The sequence below is a fragment of the Condylura cristata genome, unplaced genomic scaffold, assembly GCF_000260355.1.
Source record: "Condylura cristata isolate star-nosed mole 26May11 unplaced genomic scaffold, ConCri1.0 scaffold00030, whole genome shotgun sequence".
Lineage (NCBI taxonomy): Eukaryota > Metazoa > Chordata > Mammalia > Eulipotyphla > Talpidae > Condylura > Condylura cristata.
The window spans coordinates 25,891,194-25,913,206 of record NW_004567131.1 but is presented as its reverse complement, the minus strand read 5'-3'; the positions used below and the strand labels follow the sequence as shown (position 1 = coordinate 25,913,206).

General features: G+C 37.9%; 1 protein-coding gene across 1 annotated transcript in view; it reads right to left on the bottom strand.

The window, feature by feature from the left end:
• The window catches only part of MYO3A (myosin IIIA), a 121,885-nt gene that overhangs the window by 14,562 nt on the left and 85,310 nt on the right, over positions 1-22,013 (bottom strand). The window contains exons 21-29 of the mRNA XM_004691308.1: positions 19,538-19,667; positions 16,589-16,668; positions 15,782-15,859; positions 12,437-12,642; positions 10,155-10,266; positions 7,841-8,003; positions 6,068-6,191; positions 2,790-3,693; positions 1,565-1,709 (exon numbers count right to left, since the gene is read on the bottom strand). Coding sequence (XP_004691365.1) covers positions 1,565-1,709; positions 2,790-3,693; positions 6,068-6,191; positions 7,841-8,003; positions 10,155-10,266; positions 12,437-12,642; positions 15,782-15,859; positions 16,589-16,668; positions 19,538-19,667 — 1,942 coding nt within the window. The remainder of the gene's footprint in view (positions 1-1,564; positions 1,710-2,789; positions 3,694-6,067; positions 6,192-7,840; positions 8,004-10,154; positions 10,267-12,436; positions 12,643-15,781; positions 15,860-16,588; positions 16,669-19,537; positions 19,668-22,013) is intronic.

Sequence of the window (22,013 nt, the reverse complement as noted above, 5' to 3'; positions counted from 1 at the left end):
TCACAGTAAAATCAAAATAGGAATTTAACAAATTAAAAAAAAATGTATGTTCAGTAATGTATAAGATATATTGGGATGTCCGGAAAGTCATGACAAGCTATATATATATATATACACAATGGATTACAGCTCAGTGATCAAAAATGATAAACTCATGCCATTGTGGCATTATGCTAAGGAAAACAAGCCAGGAATAGAAAGATAAATATATATCAGGGGTGACATTTATATATGGAATATAAAGAAATCAAACAAAGGATTAGGTAAAGACAAACTTTAAAAACAATGTGGACAGGCCATCTTCTCTGTGGTTATATTTGGTTTTTCAGTGGCATCAGCTGAGAATAACGGTACTAGCTTAGTTTCTGGTCATTGGCATTGACTGCATCTCCTGGTGTCCTGCCTCACTCCTTGGTTCTGGGTACTCTACCTAGATCTCTCTGTGCTCACAGGTCACCTTAGCCCTCTTGCAGACCTTACTTATACTTTTTTCAGGAACATGTGGCCATTCTGATGTCTGCCAGTGTAAATTTAAATAAGTATAGTGGAGGATATAACTTCTTAACTTGCACAGAGTAAAGAGATTCTTCCTTTGCACCTGGAGAATTAAAGAAATGTCACTGAGTAACTGTCCTTTCTTGATAAACTTGGAATTGATTTCTAATATTCTTAGTTCATTTTTTAAAAAAGGTAGATTAAAGAGGAAAGTGAGTTTAACTTTTCAGTAAACTGCTGCTTTTAAGTTTGTTGACAAGAGTTGGTGGTATCACATGCTCTGATTTCAACCTGTATTATAAATAAGTTGTAAGTAATCAAAACAATATAGCCCTGGCTAAAAACACAACACACAGACCAATGGAACAAAATAGATAGTCCAGAAACAAACCCGCACATATATAGTCAACTAATTTTTTACAAAGGCACCGAGAATACACACAATTGAGAATGGGCAGTCTCCTTAGTCAACTGGGCTGAAACAGAACATCCTCTTGCAAAAGAATGAAACTGGACTTTACCTTTCACCATGTACAAAAGTCACCAAAAGGAGTCAAAGACTTAAACATAAGGCTTGAAACCATAAATATCCTGGAAGAAAGCATAGCTGCTTAACAGTGGTCTTGGCAATGACTTTTTGGATATGATGCCTGAAGTTGGCACAACAAAAGCAAGAATCAAGTGTGGTTATATCAAACTAAAAGGTTTCTGCACAGCAAAGGAAACTATCCACAAATTTAAAAGCAATCTGTGGACTGGGAGGAAGCATTTGCAAGCCATATAACCCTTCCTAGTTCCATATGATGTCATATGTCAAGGCCTAGTTAAAGTGTTTGTAAGAAAAAAAAAAAAAAGAAGAAAAGATAGGACACTGAAGTTAGAGAACACAGGAGACACGCAGAACATTCTGGAAAAGTGTATCTCTGTTTATAAGAAATGAAACGAAATGACGCTTTCCCCCAAACACGGCAACCTCATATTGTCCATGAAATAAAGATGGGAAGCTAATGAACAAATACAGCCTCGGCATTTCCTTTTCCCTCAGGAAGTTCTTACTACTGATTTTTACCTGAGAGGCAATGCTGAGAAGAAACTCGTCTATTAAGCGGCTTACGAGGATAGAGACCCAGATATAGAGGCTTCAGTCGCTGCGACAAAATAATTTCATTCAGTTTTTTCTGCAGAATGAAATACTCTTCAGACACCTTTGATATCTAAAAAGAAGGTCAGATATCAGATTAAATCAAGGAAATTAATTCAGAGTTCCACAGGTACATTAGAACCTGACCAATTTCGGGCCAACCGTCTCTGGGACTCTCAGGTCACCCCTCTCCAGCACCCACACTTACCCTTGTAACAAGGTCTCATGAAGTCTTCACTGGACAGAACCTCCCCTTTGTCCATCTCACATTTTCCATTTAAAGTGCCAGACCCGTAATGTTCGACAGACACTGTTTCTGACGAACTCCCTCCTGGGGTTCCTGAGATTCACTTCTGTCATCCCCATACAGCTGTGACTGCCTTTCTGCCTTTATCCCAAGGAATCCTGCTGCTGCCTTAGCTTGTCAACTCTCTCCTTCCCTTTGCAGTCTTTGTAGCCTGACTTTAGGGCTACGTTCCTCTGGCTCCTCTCTTTCCATTGCGTCCTCTCTGTCTTATCTGTTAACATGGCTTTTTCCTGCGAGGCTGAATATGAGTCTGCTGCCTCTCTGCCTGTAGCTTTCTCCTCAGGTGACGATGAATCCACTCCAATGGTCTATCAGCCAGTTCTCGGTGATGAACCGTCATTCTACTTTTCAATGTCTCAGCATGTAGCAAGTGAGGTTATTATTATTATTTTTTTAAGATTTATTTATTTATTCATACAGAACTGGGGTACAGGCCAGAGGTGCAGGGGCAGTGAGAGGCTTCACCAGAGACAGAGTGGGGAGCAGAATAGGCCGACTGATCAGGTACACTGCTGAGGGGAGCAGCAGGTGGGTCAGAAGAGGTCTGCCGCGCCATGTGGGTCACCTCCTGGGCAGGGGATTGAACTCACGCTGAAGTGCTTTTAGATTCTTAGTGCTGTGCTTTAACCCACTGTGCCACCAGGGAGGGCCCTTCTATCCTATTTTTATCATAGTCAGGTGGTTTAAAATTTTATGGCTATTTAAACACTAAAACCCTTGAAGACTTTTCTTTAAAGGGTTTTCATTCGCACAAAAAAGATGAAAAAAATAAATCAGTTCATTTTTTTCAATTCAGCTTTTGGATATACCAAGAGATTTTTTTAATTAACAAATTTATTTACATACCTGCTTTGAAAAAATTGTCAAGTCACGTGCTTCTTTTTCTGAAATTCTTTTTGAGATATCGTCATGATTCATCTTGATATTACAAGGTTCCTCATGTTTTGTGTGATAGGAAAACAGATGGTGAGTATCTCTTGCTGCTTCTGGGGGTGATGCAACAATCTTTTGATTTTTAAAAGAAGACATCCTGTCCCTCCTCACTTGCTGCCTTCGCTTGTAACCCCGAAATTTGCTCTGAATGAACACCGCTGCTTTATCTTCGTCACAGGTTGAGGTCACTGGTTCAACTTGTCTCTCTTTTACTGTCTCACATGTCAACTGGCTTTTCTCATGGCCACTTGAGGGTGCATTTTGGGTGACCACTGATGTCCTCTTTTCTTTGTCCTTGCTATTTGCATTTTTATAAACTGATCTCTGGCTACAACCAGCTTCTAACAATTTTTTAAAAGAAGGCTGCTTAGTCTCACTCTCAGCTAGCCAAAGTCCTGGGGTGCTAGGCCTTTCTGATTTGCCATTCCTTCCTACACAGGCTGCTTTAGACTCTTCAAAATTCCTTTCTTCTGTAAATCTCTGACAGTAGTTCGGGACTACAGTATCCTCCTTCTCCATTTTCCTCAGTTTACTGTTCTCTTCCAAATCTCTGCCATATTTCTGTTTGGGGCTTACTTCTGCCCAAGGGTCTTCCAACAGGTACAATTCCTGCTTGGTCTCTTCCCCTGCCATGTTACTAATTTTGTTATGAACTAGACATCCCTTGTGGATACTCTCAAAAGCATCAGTGATTTTCTCTTCAGCCTTGGAAGCAGATGTCTTCACGACAGATGCTCTCCCTTTATTATTTGAAGCTGGAATGATTGTTCCATTAGCAGAGATGGCATATTCTGTCAGCTTCGTCACAAAAGACTCCCTGTGTAAAATATATTGCAACTGAGTATCTGATACTGAACTAGAGTTTATTACCCTCTTTACCAGTCATTTAATTTTGGGAGGAAAAAAAGGAACCAACAAATGAAAAAGGGACAAAAAGAATTTATAGGTCACATTAACCAAATGTTTCCTAAGATATTTTCTCTAGCAACAACTGTGATAAGTACTTAGATGACGAGAAAACCAGTTTCAACTTCAAGTGAAAAATATCCTAGTATATTATCATTTAATGAAGTATCAAAATAAAAGTCATAGTAATTAAATCACTTCAAAATACGCTCCTTTCCAAACAAAGTACCCACATTGTGGGAAATACATCTGGATTTTGACCAAGTAAGCAAGTTTGTTCACTGCGCTGACATACTAGACTTTAAATATGGTCTACATCTATTGCTCTCAAGAAGAAGCTTATAAAATTTAAGAAAAAGCAGTGTTTCTTTTATTATAAAATTAAAGAAAAAGAGAGAATGGAAGAAAATATTTGCAAAACCCTATCACTGATAAGAAATTAATGTCCCAAATATATAAAGAACTCATATAATTCAATAGCAGAAACAAAAAACCCCAAAATCCAAAAAACCCAAACTCAATTGAAAATTGGGCAGAGGAATTGAACAAATATTTTTTGCAAAAAGACATACACATAGCTAAAGGTGTACTTGCCACCACTAATTATCAGGGCAATGCAAATCCAAACCACATTGAGATACTACCTCACACGTCACAATGGCCCATGTCAAAAACACAAAAGATAACAAGTGTCTTTTTGATCGCTGAGTAATATTCCATCGTGTAAATACACCACATTATCTTCTTAATCCAGTCATTTATTTTTGGCATCTGGATTGCTTCCATAGCTTACCTTTTGTAAATAGTGCTGCAATAAACATAAACTCGTGTCCTTTGCAGCGAAATGGATAAAACTGGAAGGGATTATATTATGCTCAGCTAAATAAGCTAGAGAGAAAAAGAAAAATATCGAATGGTCTCACTTATAGGAGGAATGTAGAGAAAACAAAAAAGGAACCAGAGAAAAAGTAACTATAATAAAGTAAAAATCAAAATCACCAGGCAACTATAGATCAGAGACATTCTGTAGGAGAGGAGGAGGGAGAAGGACCAGGACAGGGGTGGGAAGTGCACAAGGGACTATAGGATGGTGCACGGGGGAATGGGTGGTGGGAATTTCACAGGGAAACCATACATTGTACAAAAATGAAGGGTGGTATAATGAAAATATTAAAAAAAGAATAACAAGTGTTGGTGAGGATGTGAAGCAAAGGGAACTGCTGTGCATAGCTGGAGGGAATGTAAACTGGCACAATCCTATAGGAAGCAGAATGAGGCTCCCAAGAAACTAAAAATATAACTATGATTCGATCCGCCAATTCCAGTTCTGGATAAAAATCCAGAGGAAATGAAGCCATTGCCACAAAGATAACAAAGATCTCTATTCTTTCATAGTCAACGAAAAATTATTAACTATTTTGGAATTAACTAGATAGAGAAAAGCAAATATTGCACAGTGCCACATATGTGAAATTTGAAAAGGAAAAATGTCACCCATGGAAACAGAGACTAGGAAAGCAGTTTGTTGGGGTCGTGGGGTGGTGGAAACAGGGGAGGTTGGTAAAGCACACATTTCAGCTACCTGAGGAACACGGTCTGAGGATCTAATGTAGATCGTGGTGACAACAGTCAATGGCAATGTATTGTGTGACTGAAATCTTCTGTGTAGAAGGCAAGTGTTTTCTCACACACATACAACTATGTGAGGTGGTAAATGTGTTAATTAACTAGCTAGACCGGGGATGGGGGTAATGTGTATATAAATCATCAGGATGTATATTTTAAATAGCATAATTGCATTATATTAAATTATATCTCCTAAAGCTGAAGTTCAAATAATTGTGTCCCCACTGCTTATCATAAAATCTTCTGTATTAGTGAGTTCAGGCAGATCTGTAACAAGTACTTAGGAAGTTAGGAAGATAGAACTAAGATGCTGTGCTCTAAAAACTGGATACTGATTTAGGAACAAATGAGAGTGTCCGGGGACATTGTTGAGTTATGGGGGATGATTTAAATATGGGGAGAAGAAGAGGAATTAGCACAGGACACACAGACAGAATCAGAAGCAGGTATGCACACAAGTCTGGCAGAAGCCTAGACGGAAAAAACTTTGAGAAAGAAATTGTGGTCATCAGTGTGAAATGCAAATGACCTCTCAAATAGGACATTTAATGTAACAATACATTAGGAGCCTGGTAAGAGGAAGACTGTAAACATACTTTGTTAACTTACAGATCTGAAAAATCCATAGTGTAAAAATGGTGTAAGAATGAACATTATACCTTTTATTTTCAATTTTTTTCTTGTAGTCAGGTTCCTGATTCTGAGTCTGAATGGTCGCTAATGCTGTGTTCTTCATGTTAACAATTTCTTTTCTTTGTTTCCTGACCAGATGTCCTCTTGCAGCTGAAACACATAAAGTCTGGAGTAGTTTTAAACATAATAAGTGAGTAGTAAGCGTAATTAATTGAGTAGAAACAAGGCTTGTTTTTTCTTTGCCACCAGAGTCAAAGAAGAAAATGAAATTAACACTGCCAAATAGAACAGGTCAGAAAAAGAAGGGAGTTCGTTAACAAGACTCTTCCAGATGACAAACTATATAGAAAGAAGATAACTAAAGTACCATTCATGTTAAGGAGGGAACTTACTGATGTTAAGATTATTATTTAAAATCATAAAGATTGTAATGAAACAAAGATGATAGAGATGAGCTAAGTTACTGAAAACAACAAAATATATTAATTTGCTTAAAATTTGCTAGTAATTATTTACCTTTTATTTTTCCATGTTTATAGCTATTCATGGGGGGAAACCATATTGTCTAGGTATATTATCTATGTTTTGAAATTTTGGCCCATTATCCTCAGAGATGGACATATTTCAGAACTTAGATTTACTTTTTTTTTTACATCAGAAAGATAATTCAGAGCAAATAATATATATATATAATATATATATAATCATATATATATTATATATTATATATTATCTGTACCACCACACTTTTTTTTCTGCAAAAAAAAAGTATTTTTACTATGTGGGATGAATAAAGGACTATGAAGATCATGTGGTCATCCTTTATGGATTCTGGCATTATGGGGAAAGAATTAGAGCTCAAACAGGTTTGCATTGTGATGTCTTAAGAGAAATGAAGGGCTTAAAGTTCTAAGAGTTGATAACGAGCCACTATAGACCAACAGACTTGGCACTGGACCATGAATCTTTTGAATATTAATTAGCTGTTTTGCCCACCACATCAGAATTCTTCTGAGCAAACACTGTAACTCATAGTGGATCATAAAATCGACCCAGTAGGCTATAGCTAACATCTAAACATGAAATAGCTAAGAGGAGAAGAGATGAGAACAGAAGATTTGAAAGCAGAATATATCCAAGTAACATTGCTTGTAGTATGTGTGTTCATCAAGTTCCAGAGAAAACACAATTTTTACTATGAATGTCCAGTTAAAAACCTTTGAAAGATATTATAGCAAGCAGACCATGGCAGGTTCTAAATTTGTTTCTTATAGAAAAATTACAAAATAAAGCCCCATAAGTCTACTAATAAATTTTAATAAAAAATTTGAGGTAGGAGTAGTATAAATATTATTTCCCTACAGCTAACAGAAAGAAATGAATGCCCTTTAACAAAATGAGATTTAATTAAGTTGTCAAAAATTATGGCAAGTGTAACCTTTGGAATAAAGTAGGAAAAATTTGATTATCTAATGGAATATAATGATTCTTGAGATCCATAATTAATTCAATCACTTGCTATCTCCTGCACAATAGGTCAATTGTGTTTTATTAATACCTGACAGAAAATTTAAAATATAATTATTTTATTTAAAACAAAACATTTATTCAAATATTAAAAGTGTCAATCACTAAAACAATCGGATTTAGATTTAATATAGCGAAGGTATCAAAGTAGCAGTCTGGAATTAAATGCAAAAGCTACATAAGCATTTGAGACTTACACATAAAATTGGATTTCATGCCCATATCTAAACATGAGGTTTTTGTAAGGCTTTTGAGGCAGTCTGAGTGATTACCTGACTGTATTATTATTGCGCTCTCTTTCCTTTTCTTTTGCATTTTTTGGTACCTTCTTGACCCCAAGAATCCTCTGACACAGGCTTGAATCAAAATAAGCTTGTCAATGGCTTCCTTTCGCATTAAATTTAACTGTTCCACATGATAATATTTAAGGAATACCTTAAAAGAATTAAAATAAAATACAAATAAAACTATGGCACATTCATATGAAATAGTCATGTGATAGGCTTGGAAGAATATAATAAAGTTTTTAAATTCTGGAAGTTACCATCTTTTCCTTCTCATGGGCTGTATGTTGCTATTACGTTACAGATTTTTATGCTTGAAGGAAACCTACCTTTGAGAAGGAAAACAGTTCAACAATCACACTGCCTATTTACGCCAGGTTAACAGTAAAAGTAGAAGATGCTAAAGCTTTTTAATCAACACTTTCGCATCCTCTACTGTGTGTAAAACTAACTTTTATGCTTTAAAAAGATAATTGTATTTCCTAAATGAAAAATCTTACAAATTTATTGTAAGACAGAGAACAATTCAATTAGTAGTTGAACAATAGTAGTTCATTCATCAAATGTTTATTGAGGCCAATTCTATGTACTACCTGCTGAGTAACAAAGATGAATAAGGGGCTCAGAATGTTAACAGTGGAGGGAAAAGGCAAAGAAAGCCCCAGGGAGAAATTCGGCATTCTCAGCAGACAGAGACAAGCTTGGGGAAAGAGGGCTGAATAATCTTGATCATTTCAGAATCAGAATGAACTGGAACACGGGGGAGAGATCTTAAGGCTTGGGCAACCTCTTCCAGGAAATAAGACATTTCCCCCCCTCTTTTCCTGGCTACTAGTAAAAATGACCACAAAGAGAGTTTATTGAATCCACGACGAAAGTCACTTAAATTCAAATTTAATTGCTGAGTCATGAGACCTGGTAAGCACAGAATTCTCTCACATTCCATTAGTTGAGAGCTGGGCACCACAGGCAAACAGTTCAGCATTATTGGTTTTGATTGAATTTAGTTTTAATTTCTACAGGACTCTAGATGTTAATATACTTAGTCCATTCTGCTGTTGACAATTCATTTAAAATTCAATCTGTTTAAAAAGGTCATTTTTTTTTTTGCAGCTTTAGAAATGTTCCTATATTGAATACTTTTTATCCATCTTAATGAGTTGGAAAAGGTGAAGTGGAAAAATACAAATAGCTTTAAAATGCAACTTAAATATCATGCAGAATGGAACGAAAAGGGCCTTTTTATAAGTAAAAACTCTATTTGAAGTTAGGCATGTGTTTCAGACCATAAATCATGAGATTCTGGCTTGATGAAATTCATCTTTGTGTACATCTAAAAGAAGATAATGCAAATAAAGTGCAAATCTTTTTAATGTTCCAAAATTTCCCTTACTACTAAAGTAAATATGGATTACCAAATATGTAGGACACTCAGTCTAAGACATATTAAAAAAAAGCATCAATTGACATAGGTCTAACTTCTAATTCAAATATTATGAATATTCTCCTACCTAGTCACAGCTTTGTATTTCTTGCCAAGGTGTATGTTCCAGTCTCCATCTACGATGTGTAGTGGTTATTCTTAAGTGTCCACCTACAAGTACTTTCTGGCCTTAGCTTGACTCTCTTTTCCAGTGATACACTTGGTACACCTCTCACCTGTTTATTTCCTCAGTCCCATCTTGCAAAACTTTGGGGATACCTGAGATGCCTAATGCAATCTTTCTTCCAGCAGTCACCTGTGATACTCCTATATTCAAAACTGGTTATGAGTTATTATTTTAGTCTCTACAGGATTAAAAACACTAGCTCTTATATAGTTTCTCAAATCTAGTATACTGATATATCCAAACACATATGACAAATCTAATAATAATGGCAAATATTTCACTCTGAATAAATTTTAAGTTACAATTGAAGCAGAATTGAGAATTAGAAAAACAATCCTATTTAGATCATTATAATTCTCTAAAGTTTTGTGACCACATTTGGTAGTGAGGCAGTAGGGAGAATGTCTTGATCTGTTTTCAGTAGTATTTGAAGTGAAGAATTTTCATTATAAAGTTCATCCATTTTGAGATACATTTTCAAGATGAATTTTTCCTGAGTTTCATCAAAGAAATCTTTATAAGAGCAAAACTATTTTAAGTTTGCCCAAGAAGGAAATCTGTATGAATTTACCAATTTGCTTGCCCTATGTCAAGCTACAGATTCTATAACATAATAAGCCATGCTATTTTCAATAATTATCAAAAGTTATAGCTAGTAACTTTTTTAAAAAAAAATGACACAAAAACATTACTTTTGTTTTTCCAAGAGCCCAATTATCAAGGCCAGCTTTTTCCAAAATGGCGACACAGGTATCAGGGCTGACTGGCGGATCTTCATTCCACTTGTAGCAGAGAACATGGTACCTTCAAATGGGAGAAGGCTGGTTAGTATTTCACAAAGTTCCAATGTCTCAGCGGTCAGGTGGCAACTGGACAGTTGTGTACAGGGGAGGGGAGACCCCTGAGACTTAACACAGGGGATTCTTAGGAAAGCTCGAATGAACTCCAGATCCACACAAATTTGGACCAGTTTACTTGTGTCAATTTGAATATTGTTTTTCACTTTAGTGATCACTTTTCAAGACTTAATGCCAAAATCTCCCCCCAAAGCTGTGTCACTCAAACAAAATTAGCTGGGTATTTTTTAGAAAGTAACTTCTCTGGGCACTGAATGTAGTAGTAAGATGCAGACAGAAAGCTTTGATTCTTTTTCTCATCTTCACAGAAGTACTGGAAGCTGATCTTGAAAATGAAGAGTTTAATTCCACACAAGCTTTCACCATGTATACATGCCTTTCACCACTGTTCTTCCTTGAGTTACATGAGTTACATGATGTCTCTCCCTGGAGTTTTCTGCTATTGGTTTACCATATCAGTAAGTGAGTCAGGGGTTAATGCAGGAGAGACTCCAACTTGTCATTGCCTCTCACTGGTTATGCCCTTCTTCACTCCCTCCACTCTCCTCTCCCCAGTTTCACAGAAGTTGGAATTACTTCAATGCAAAGAAAATCTGATCATGTCCTTTCTAACTTGAAAGTCTCTGAAAATTTTCCTGGTTCTTAGAAAGGATGGAAAAATTAGGTGTTTTCAAAGGTTGGGGAAGTTATGTAAGGATGAGTTGGGAAGGGGTAGAAATGATACCTTCTGGAAAAATGAGCTAACTTCAGGGTCTTCTTTGTATAAGGATTCATTTGAGGCAACTATAGTTAAACAGTATATAATGCAAAGGCTGTTCATGCTCTGTCTCTTCCCTTGATCATTTTTTTGTCACAAACAGAAGAGCAAGTGTACCACAGAACAGACAAAGGGCCTGCTGAATTCCATGTGATGCACGGAAGGCTACTTAAAGGGCGAGGCAGGCCAGGTAGGGTCATTTATCCCATTTACACCTCCGCAGGGCCTTTACAAGTTGGTCTGACTTCCTAAGAGTCTATGACAATCTGGATGACAGCTTTCAAATTAGTGGCAGAGAAAAAAATTAGCCTTTTATTTCTGGAATGTCCTGTTTCTGGAACAACAACTGTTCATGTTCTTTGGCTGCTTGGTTCCCCTGCTTCCTCCACTAACATGCAGTAATTCGCAATTTTATAACAGAACAGGACTTGAAGCACATTTAAGAATTTGTACCCATTTCAGACCTTCTAAATAAGCTATTTTCAATTGACTATGATAAGAAAATTTTATTTCTCTGTTATGGTTCATATTCTAAAACTATGGGCAATTTTGAAACTGTACATTTAGTCAGGCAGTCATGCTCTTTCTTGATCATTTTATCCTGATCAGTTTTCCTTTCTTTCCCCAACATATACTTTCTGTGACTTCACTAATGCTTGCTCACCAAGCCAACTGAATCCAAGTCTCAGGCATACCAACAAGCACAATGAAAAATCACCTACCTGTCTTTCACACAAACTATATCCATCATCAGACCCCAGCTCGGGCTCTTTTTTGAGTCTTTCTCCTCTCTGAATTCACACACTGTTTTTATCATTTCCTTGGACCTTGGTATTTAGTACTGTGTGATGCTTTATTGTTCTAGTAACCTTAATTGGAATGTTAATTCCTGATGATCAAGCCAGTTTTGAAATTCAGTATTCCTCCCCAGTTACAGAATTAGTGAGACTTGGTACAAAATTAAAATGCAAGGCCCTGTCACCAACTGTTAAGGATTTTAGAAGATAGTAGCAGCAGGGTCTTTGAGCAGGTATGTGGTCTTTCAAAGCTTCCAAACGCTAGACCCGTGTGATGGCAGGGGTGGCACACCCATCAAGCTGCCCTGGAGGTGAAACTCCCCTTCCAGTACAATGAAGGAACTTTAAAGGCTGACACATCTGGCTTGCAGTACAGGAAATCTACTTTTTTTTCCATTAAGAAACCTTATTAAAGTGAGTGCTTCCTATTTGACCTGTATAGTTGATTATTTAAACCTAATGCCTATTTCTATACCTATCTTTAATAACTGTTCTTTTTCTATAATTCTTCTAAAGAACTTGTAGACAAACCATACACAGAACTTAAAAAGAAATTTGCATACCGCTTTATAAAGTTAGCAAAAAGTATCCGATGTGAGTATCCTAGTCTTCGAATTCTTGCTGTTTCCAGAATTCCTGTGTAACGAAGCTGTAGCAGAACTTTCTCTCTGTCATATTTTCTTGCCTGACGTTCATTATTGGGTTTGATGCAACGGACAAAGTGAGGTTGGCCCACCACCATTTTGGATAACAAATCCATCAGAGAATACTATAATATGCAACAAAAATAAATTTCTCAGTGAGCCATACAAAAACTTATGAGCTTACAGGTCTTTATTCTATGATAAGTACAAATTCTGAAAACTGAATGTTTCATGGTCACACTAATTTACAGTAAGTGGAGGGAAGCCTGTATTAAAATTTTTATTTTTAGTATTTTAAGAATTAGAGATTTATTCATAAAATGTATTGCAGAATGCAGAATTTAGCTATCAAAAGGATGTAAATTAAGTCAACTTCAGAGATAAAATTATTTTGATTCAGATGTAAAAAACTGTATCTCAGGGAAACGCTGAATTATAATACTTAGGCACACAATCTGGTTTAACTCTTTTTTTAAAAAAATATTTATTTATTTATGCATACAGAACTGGGGTACAAGCCAGTGGTGCAGGGCCAGTGAGTGAGGGCAGAACAGGCAGATTGACGAAGTACACTGCTGAGGGGAGCAGCAGGCAAGACAGGAGAGGCCTGCCACACCACGTGGGTCACCTCCAGGGCAGGGATCGAGCTCCCACCAAGACCCAGGCCAGCTTCACAGTGCTGTGCTTTACCCCACTGCACCACCAGGGAGGGCCTCCTTCCTTAACTCTTTATAAAAAGTATGAAAATTAATACTTTACCCCTGTCAGAATTATCCCCTACTAGAAAATAAGAACTGAGATGCTAATGCTGTTTAGTATATGGGACAAAACTACACAAATAAGTAGATCCATGTAAATACCCTAATCTGTGCCAATTCAATAATTTTTAATTTATTTTAGAGTTGTAAAAATCAGATAGATAGTAAAACGATGTTCCATTACAAAACCTTGGTGAAACAGCTAACTGCTGGGCAACTAAGTGTAATGTATGAGGATAATTTGATTCAATTATAAGTAAACACCAGAAAACTAGTATGTCAAATAGCAGGATGTCAGTTTATCAGCAAGGTAGTGAAGATATGGACATTAACAGCCGTTGATAGCTGGATCTCTTTTAGTGTTGAAAGTACAAAGCTGGTGTTACCCAAACACTGAAATTGGGCAGCTGACAAGACACTCGATTTGTATGGCGTCCTCTGGGCAGTGAGACTCAGATGCGATCTTCAGACAGCTGGTTCTGCCAGTCTGAAGTCCTTCTGCATTACATGTACCTGGGAGCCATCATTCCTTTACTCACACAAACATCTGCCAGGCATGGGAGATACAAAGTGAGAGACTCAGCTGCTGGTATTCCGTGCAAGGGCTGACTGCAAGGTAGGCATTGCCTTTGCTTTTTCAGTAGGGCAGTGTTAACACTAGTTCATTCTTCTCTGAAGAATGAAAAATAACTTTAAAGATATATTCAGTTTATATGAAATTTTCTGTCTCTTTTCACTTTAGCTTGTGGTGTAAAACAATTTTATGAACCAGTGGTTTAAACGTACACAGTGTTTGATGTGACCAACAGTGGTGTGATCATGGTCTCAGGTAATGCACTTAAAAGAAAGAAAAGAATCCGCTGTAGTGCTTGGTGGTTCAGCTGTGCCGCAGACCTGACATTAGGTGAACGCTCAGCAGGACACATGAGATACTGAGCTTGCAGACATATCAGTGCTACTCAATGGTGATTAAGGGCCTCTGTCTGCTATGAACTTAGATCTTGAAAACGATGTAATAAAACTACCTAGCTATTTTTATAAGTATTTCAGGATTCCCTTGGGAACTGCATTTCTTTTCTGAAATCCTATAGCAAATATAACCTATTTTTTTCTTCACCCCACACATTAAAAATGTAACATTGATAAATTCCAAGTTTTAGGTGGTATTTCTTTTCATTTTCATTGACTGATTAACAGGATTTCAGTAGAAGAGATAAACAAGAACTGGACTCAATAATGTGGGCAGGGTTATGTAGAATAGTCCAGAGCACAGTGAAAATAAAAGTAATTTTTTCTTTTCTTCCTCCCATATCATCCAGGGAGGAAAGGTCACCTTCACTCTATGCTAAGAATGCACGATTCACTTTCTTAGCATTTTCCTGAGTTTCTCTTACCTCTTCAGTACACTGGACCTCTTTTTATTTTGAGGTTTCCACCTGGTCTATAGTGTAGTGAGATATGGGGTAGAGATGGATGATCATCAGCTTTATCTACCTGTCTAAACTCATTCAGGAGTGGAAAGGAGAAATTATTATTTTTATAAATAATTATAAATTATAACTATAAATTGTATAAATTATAATAATTATACTTATTAGAAATTATTATAGTATCGAACTAAAAGCCCATTTAGGTTTAGGTTTGGATTTAATTCCAGTGGAAATGTTTACATGGGACGAAACAACCAAGTTGTAGACCTCCTTTAAGATCAAACTTGTAGGGCCCTCCCTGGTGGCGCAATGGGTTAAAGTGCAGCACTGTGAAGCTTTCCACAGCCACTGCAGCACCAACTGTGTCCCCACCCAGGGAAGTGACCCACATGGCACAGCAGATCTATTCTGATCTGCCCACTGCTTCCTTCAGCAGCATATTTTGGTAGATCTGCCTGTTCTGCTCCCCACTCTATCTCAGGTGAATCTGCTCATCCCCTGCACGTCTGGCCTGTATCCCAGGCCAGACACAAGCAAATCTTTAAAAAGTAATATAGGGCCCTCCCTGGTGGCGCAGCAGGTTAAAGCACATCACTAAGAAGCTTGAGCCACTTCCACATGAGTTCGATCCCCGCCTGCCCTGGAGGAGATCCACATGGCGTCACAGACCTCTCCTGGCCCGCCCGCTGCTCCCCTCAGTGGTGTACTTCATCGATCTGCCTGTTCTGCTCCCCACTCTGTCTCTGGTGAATCCTCTCACCCTCCGCATCTCTGTCCTGTACCCCAGTTCTGTATGAATAAATAGATAAATCTTTTAAAAAAAAGTAATATGAAAAAAGATCAACCTTGTATACATTAATGTTACTGTAAACTATCAAAGTGAACTGAGCAACAAGTTTTTGACAATACAAACTAAAATATTTGTTATCTATCAAACAGTAAATGGAATATATTGAAAATTCTCTCTTGCTATAAGCAATCTGGTATTTTTTTTTTTTTTACAAGATTTTGGTCTATAAATCACAGTTACAATAAGTAATATCCCTAGCACAGCACGTCACCATTTAATATCTTACTCTAAAATATGACGAGACTGTTTGTGTTTTCATGTTGGTCGTCTCTCTGGCATGACGTGTGGCTTCTCCAGTTTCACCCTAAGAAGACCAAAGAAGACCATGATGCTCTGTACCTGTTGTACTTTCTGATCTAGAGGGAGTATGAGGCATTTCCTTCAGATCAGCATAGTTTGTGCATTCAAATATATACGACAGCAAAATGTTGGTAATATTTTTACTTTAATGTAATTGCTTTGTTGACTCACTGGAATTTTAATTGATCTTACACAGAATGTGAATGTCTCTGACCTTAACTATATATATATATATATATATATATATATATTTTAGACAGCCTTAATGTAACTTTAAAGTAAAAGAAGAGTTAGAAATATTTAAAATTTGGGGCCTCCCTGGTGGTGCAAGAGGTTAAGTCTCAGCACTATGAAGCTACCTGCAGCACCAGTTTGATCCTGGCCAGAGAAGCTGACCCACAGGGCGCAGCAGACCTCTCCTGCCTTGCCTGTGCTGCTCCATACTCTGTCTCTGGTGAATCCTCTCACCCCTACACTTCTGGCCTGCACCCCAATTCTTGTATGCATCAATAAAAAAGTCTTTTTAAAAAAGAAATATTTCAAAATTTCCTAATTATTTTAGTGACTAATGGTAATGTGTATATAATGTAAATGCCTACTTAAAAAGGAAACAAAGATCAAAGACAGAGACTAAGAAAAAGGCTGTTTACTTTTAGGAAAGTACAAATAAATACTAAGATTCTCAAGGTCATAGTATTAAGGCTTACTGCCATGAAAAAATGCATTTGCTTACCTTTGTTAGACTGACTGATTTTTCTGAAGTTCTCATTTGATAGTTTATTATATTTTCACTTTTAGAGTGTGGCAGATTACCTATGGGAAGGTTTATAAGTTTAGTATACCCCTTAAGGTCCTTAAAGACTAGAAGACGTTTTTACTTCAGTGTTAAGTAAACATGTTGATTCCTTAATTCTCATGCTCACATACTTGCTAACTGTTGAGTAGGTTAGGGATAAAGCAAAATTACATGCAATTTCACAATTTTAATTTCCAGAGTATTTCTTCACTTTTATCTCCCTTCATCTTCCTTTCTTTCCCCATCTGGGTCTGTGTGCATTATTATCTTCAAGGTCACTAATCTGATCCTCCTTTTAGCCTAGTTTGCTTCCATAGCTTTCTGCAGAAATTTTTTACCTCTTCTATTGATATTTTTACATCCTCTAACTCCCTTATTTTCTTGCTCTAACTTCAATTTCCAATATCTACTCATTAATTATACTCCTCATGACAGTCATTTGTTTTCTGCTCTTTGTTGTGTCTAACTTTTCTCAGTTATCTTTTATCACTTTGGCTTGCTTTTCTGCATTTTCTCCCAATTCTTTGAATTTCTTTACCGTGGAAATTCTGGTGTCTGTATCTGATAGGAAGATAAAATCTTCCATACCTTTGTGTTCAGGTTCTTATCCATCACTGTTCTCTCCTTGCAGTCTTGGAGTCTCTTGAGGTGTGCCTTTTGTGTTTATGAATCTGCCCATTTTGCTGTTTTACGGCACAGTGATTTGAACTACTATTTTTCCACACAGTAGGTGGTACTATGTTTTTAACATGATTTTGTGTGTTTGGACTTTCTGGGTTTAGTAGAGTGGAGGTCTGATCTGACAGCTGTTGAGTCAGGGGGTGGTGTAGAAGCTTGAAGGAATCAAGCTGTGTGTGAATGCTCTGGTATACATGTGTTTGTCCACAGGTTCATGTTTTTTGCATTACCACCAAGAGCTCTCTGCCAGGGTCCCAGACTGAGATCCAACAGTTGCTGAGCATTATCCATGAGCCTCACAAGGTCAGCACCAGTCCTGAGGCAGCATGAAAGTGCAGCTCAGCATAATGTCATTGTCTCACTGGGTACCTGGCTTACCAGGACCCAAATTCGTCTCCATATTTCCTCTCAGTCAATGGTGCACATCCATATCCATACATACCATTGGGCTCTTCCCCAAGGCATCTGGCTGAGTGGCAGGTGTGGTCTGTACAGCAGTCTCCTGCCTTCACTGCAACTTTTAGGGGTTTATTTCCATCCACCTCTTGTTCACTGCAGCTTGAGTCTATCCTGTGTCACTTCTGGTGCAGTCTGTCTGGTCTATGGTATCAAGAACTATTCTAGGTTTGCCCTAAGCCAAAGGACTTTTGGGTATAGTAGCCAAAGGACTTTCGGGTATAGTAGTAGTAGTAGTAGTATAGATGAGCCTTACAGGAGAGGAGCAAGGGGCTTCCTCTGACACCGTCTTGGATCCTCCAGGATATATATATTTTTTTTTGGCAAATCCTTCACATTCTTTTTGGTTGTGTGAGGCTGGCTCAGAGATGGCATGTAGGATGAAGCCCTGCCTGGGATGTGGCTGGCAGTGCCTCTTCCCTGCTCTCTTACTTTTCCCTTCTGACTCCAGGCATATTGCTAGGATGGGATATGTGGGTTGCAACTGCCTGCTGCACTATTCATTCTTCAAAAGGGAAAATTACTGAGTACAAGCAGAGTGGACAGGACAGTAACAAATGATCTTCAAGGCACAGCAGTAGAAGTTTCACATATTGACTATTTTTTTAAGATCACTAGTCAAAGATTTAGAAAACAATGACCAGGGAGCTGAGATTTCTTGGCAGCACAGAAGCATGATGACTGCACGCAATGTCCTGGTAGCACATGCAAGAGGACAGATATGGGCTGTAAGGTGCTGTGCATTCTAATATTAGCCAAATGGAAACTGAAATCGAATCTGAAAACCAAAAAACTAGAGGAGATTTGGTAAAGGACTTACAATTTCACCTTAGCAAAATTTATACACTAATCTGAAAATCATTAACAACAAATTAAAATTAAATGTGTTTATGAGTATTAATGGCTAGTAATAGGAGCTAACGTCCTTCTCCTACTAAGAGATATCTATGAAAAACCCACAGCTAACATCAAAATCATTGGGAAAACACTGAATGTTTCCCTATAAATTCAAGAATGAGACAAAAATATTCACTCTTACCACTTATTCAACATTGTGTTGGTGATTCGAACCAGTGCAACTACAATGGGGCCTCCAAAGGGTCATGAGAAAACATCATTTGGGATTAACTATTGATTGTGATGTTAACTATTGATTGCGATGGTCTTACAGGTGTTTATGTAATTCAAAGACTAAGCCACTTTTACTGCTAAGTCTGTGCTTTTTAACGCATGTCAGTTATACCTCACTAAAACAATTTCAAAAAAGAAACACAATGAACAATATTAAACTTAAATAAAGATAAACAACCCAACTACATCTTTTCTCTATTGTTTTAAAAAGAAAATACAAGGCTGTGTATGATTGGGTGGAACAATGTCATGTGAGTTTTCAATCAGTTGGCAAAGCTCACTAAATGTGCAGAACCTCAAAGTACTATCCAAAAGCTGGCCATTCCCAGGACAGTGAGTAATTCTGCTCCCCTGGAGGTGAGTGTGCTCTTCTGGTGAGAAGCCAGGACATCACTGTATTTCTTGTGAGTGCTCAAACACTTTTCTTCAATAAACATTTAGCTTCTTCGTATTTTATTATTTTCTTCAGGTGATCTAACAAAGTGTATTAACAATTGCATATTTAAGGAGCTAAAACAACCAAGATGAAAATTGAGGATCATACTAATGAAAATCACAGAGACAGAAATTATTAGATTGGGTCTGAGGAACTTCTCAGTTAGAAAATGTGTCTTAGCTCACCTGTCTTTGTCAGCGGATGGTTGACCAGTTGCCGAATAACGCTGTTTTCTGATGACCTCAAGAGTAGCACAATATCAGTTGGAAGAGTGTCTCTATTTTTAGCCAAGAACCCACTAGCATTATAGAAGACCTGTTGATAAAGTATGATGGTCATTAGCACAATCAATGTCATTATTACTATTATTGCTAGGTATTTGCTGAGAGTGTATTCTGGGTTGGGCAAGAGGTACACAGTGATTTATACAAGTAGTCCCTACAACTTGGTTGGAAAAGTGAACTTTTCCAGACTTACAGTTTATCTTGTCAGAAAAAATTGTGTGTCTCTCTGATTTTATTTGGGTTGAAATAGTCAAATACTATGTTGGACATTTGTTGTTTCCTTTCTATGTTTGAGACGTTAGGGGTAGCACAAAGAAAGCACACTGGAGAACCAAAGCACCCTCATTCTATGAGAATTTATTCACCAGCAGTGAATTAGCCATATCGTGGTTTGTCTCAGCAGGAGTGTGGTCTAAGTACATGGTGGGTATTTGTGCTTTTGACATAAAGCCTTTTAAAAGTAACAGTTGTAACAGTTAAAAGTAACAGTTTAAAGTAATTATAAGACTTTTTAAATATCAGTATGACCAAAATATATATATTTGCGTGCTCTAATATGGTCATTTTTATGGGCTGACCTGTGTTTTTATTCAATGTGTTGTGATTCTGACCCCTAATGTAACTGTATATTGGGGCAGGGCTTCTATGATGCAATTATGGTTAAATCATGAATGTGGGCCCTAGTCTCATAGGAACTTTTATACTTATAAGAAGAGGCAGAGAGGAGTCTGACAAGTTGAAGTGCAGATACCAGGCTTGCCTCCTCCAAATACTCAAGCTTAGATCACTTTAGAACAATCCAAAAAAGAGCCCTGAGGGAAAAATGCACAACCACAGCACACACCAGGAGCAAAGATCCAGGGTAGGAAAAACTTTAAATTAACTGTAAGTTTATAGGGACACCAGGGAGGCAAAACCATGAGAAAGAGGTGTGGTTGCTGTGCAGAGTCCCCTCGGGGTGCTGAGCTGGGCACACATCAATATTAAGGGCTCCTGAGAACAAGCATAGCACTGGGTAAGCGGGTGCTGGGGCTGGGGATGTGCAGAGCAGGGGTTCCTGCCTTGAGCCTGTGGCTCTCAATATAGAGCAGCTGGAGTCTGAGCAGGCGAGGAGAAATTGGTGGGATCATCTGTGTCTCCTCATAGAAGAGGCTCCAACTGGAATATCCACCATATCAGCTACCCCTGTCCCTGGGCTAAAACTAGAACAACAAAGGAAGCCATGAATCAACTAGAGCCCAAGCACCTGTTAGTATACTCCAAGATCAGACTCTGCTGGAAAAGAAAAGAGAATGCTGTTGACCTGGGACTCAGTATCAAGTACAGACCATGGCTGGTACTGCATCTGGTGCTTAAAAGTAGCCTAGATTGTAGGTGGACATGAGACCCTAAGAAACATTAAGACTGGTGAGCTGGCCTAGAGGAGGAGGTCACTGTGGACACCCACCACACAACTCTGGCACCCACCATCCAGTTGGAAGCTTGAATTTCTGATATTTACTGGAGCTGACACTGGGTGCCCTCCTGCCTTGGTCTTCTTAGATCTACACCTCCTTGCTGATATCAGTTCTCTGATTATTTTGATAGGTGCAAAGACAGCAGTCTAAAAGGCTATCCCTATTACAATCCACATACATTAAAAATGAGGAGTCTGATGAATGTACCAGTTTGGGGAACAAAAAGCCACGAGAGGAGTCTCCATCCAGCAGGACTGCAGAACAAGACAGAAGAGGAATTCCTAGTAACAATTCTAACAGCACTTTTAGAACACAAAACACAAACAACCCACAAAACAACAAAAGTAGAGACTACAAAATAGCAACAGAATAAAGATAAAATACAGGGCAGTTACAATAAGAAATGACAGAGCTAAGAAATACTATAACTGATTTAAAAAAATACAATAGAGGGCCTTACCAGCGGAAAACAGAAGCAATGGAGAATATTAATGAGCTCAAAACACAACACTGGAGAACATACAAATAGAACAATGTAGATAAAACAGAAATAAAAAGTGGAAAAAGTGAGAGAAATAAAGAGAAATACCATCAGGTCACTTGAACATCTTAGTCCCCCAATACTTACAACAGCAGTGAGGGAATGAATGGCCTGTGATTTGCTGAAAAAGGGAAAACAAAGGTCCTCATGGTGCAGGACAACATGTCTGCAGTGTAGCAGCGTGTGTCTACAATGCAGAAAAATGTCCTCCCCCAACTGTATAACAGCCCACTGATCACTTCCATCTATGGAACTCAGTTAACTGACCATGCTCTAAGCTGGCAACTTCTCTTACTGAGAGGAAGGAGAAACAAAGGCTGCAGTGGAGAGAGAAGCATCTAAAACCCGAAAAAGGCAATTTACGTAAAAGGTTCCCAGC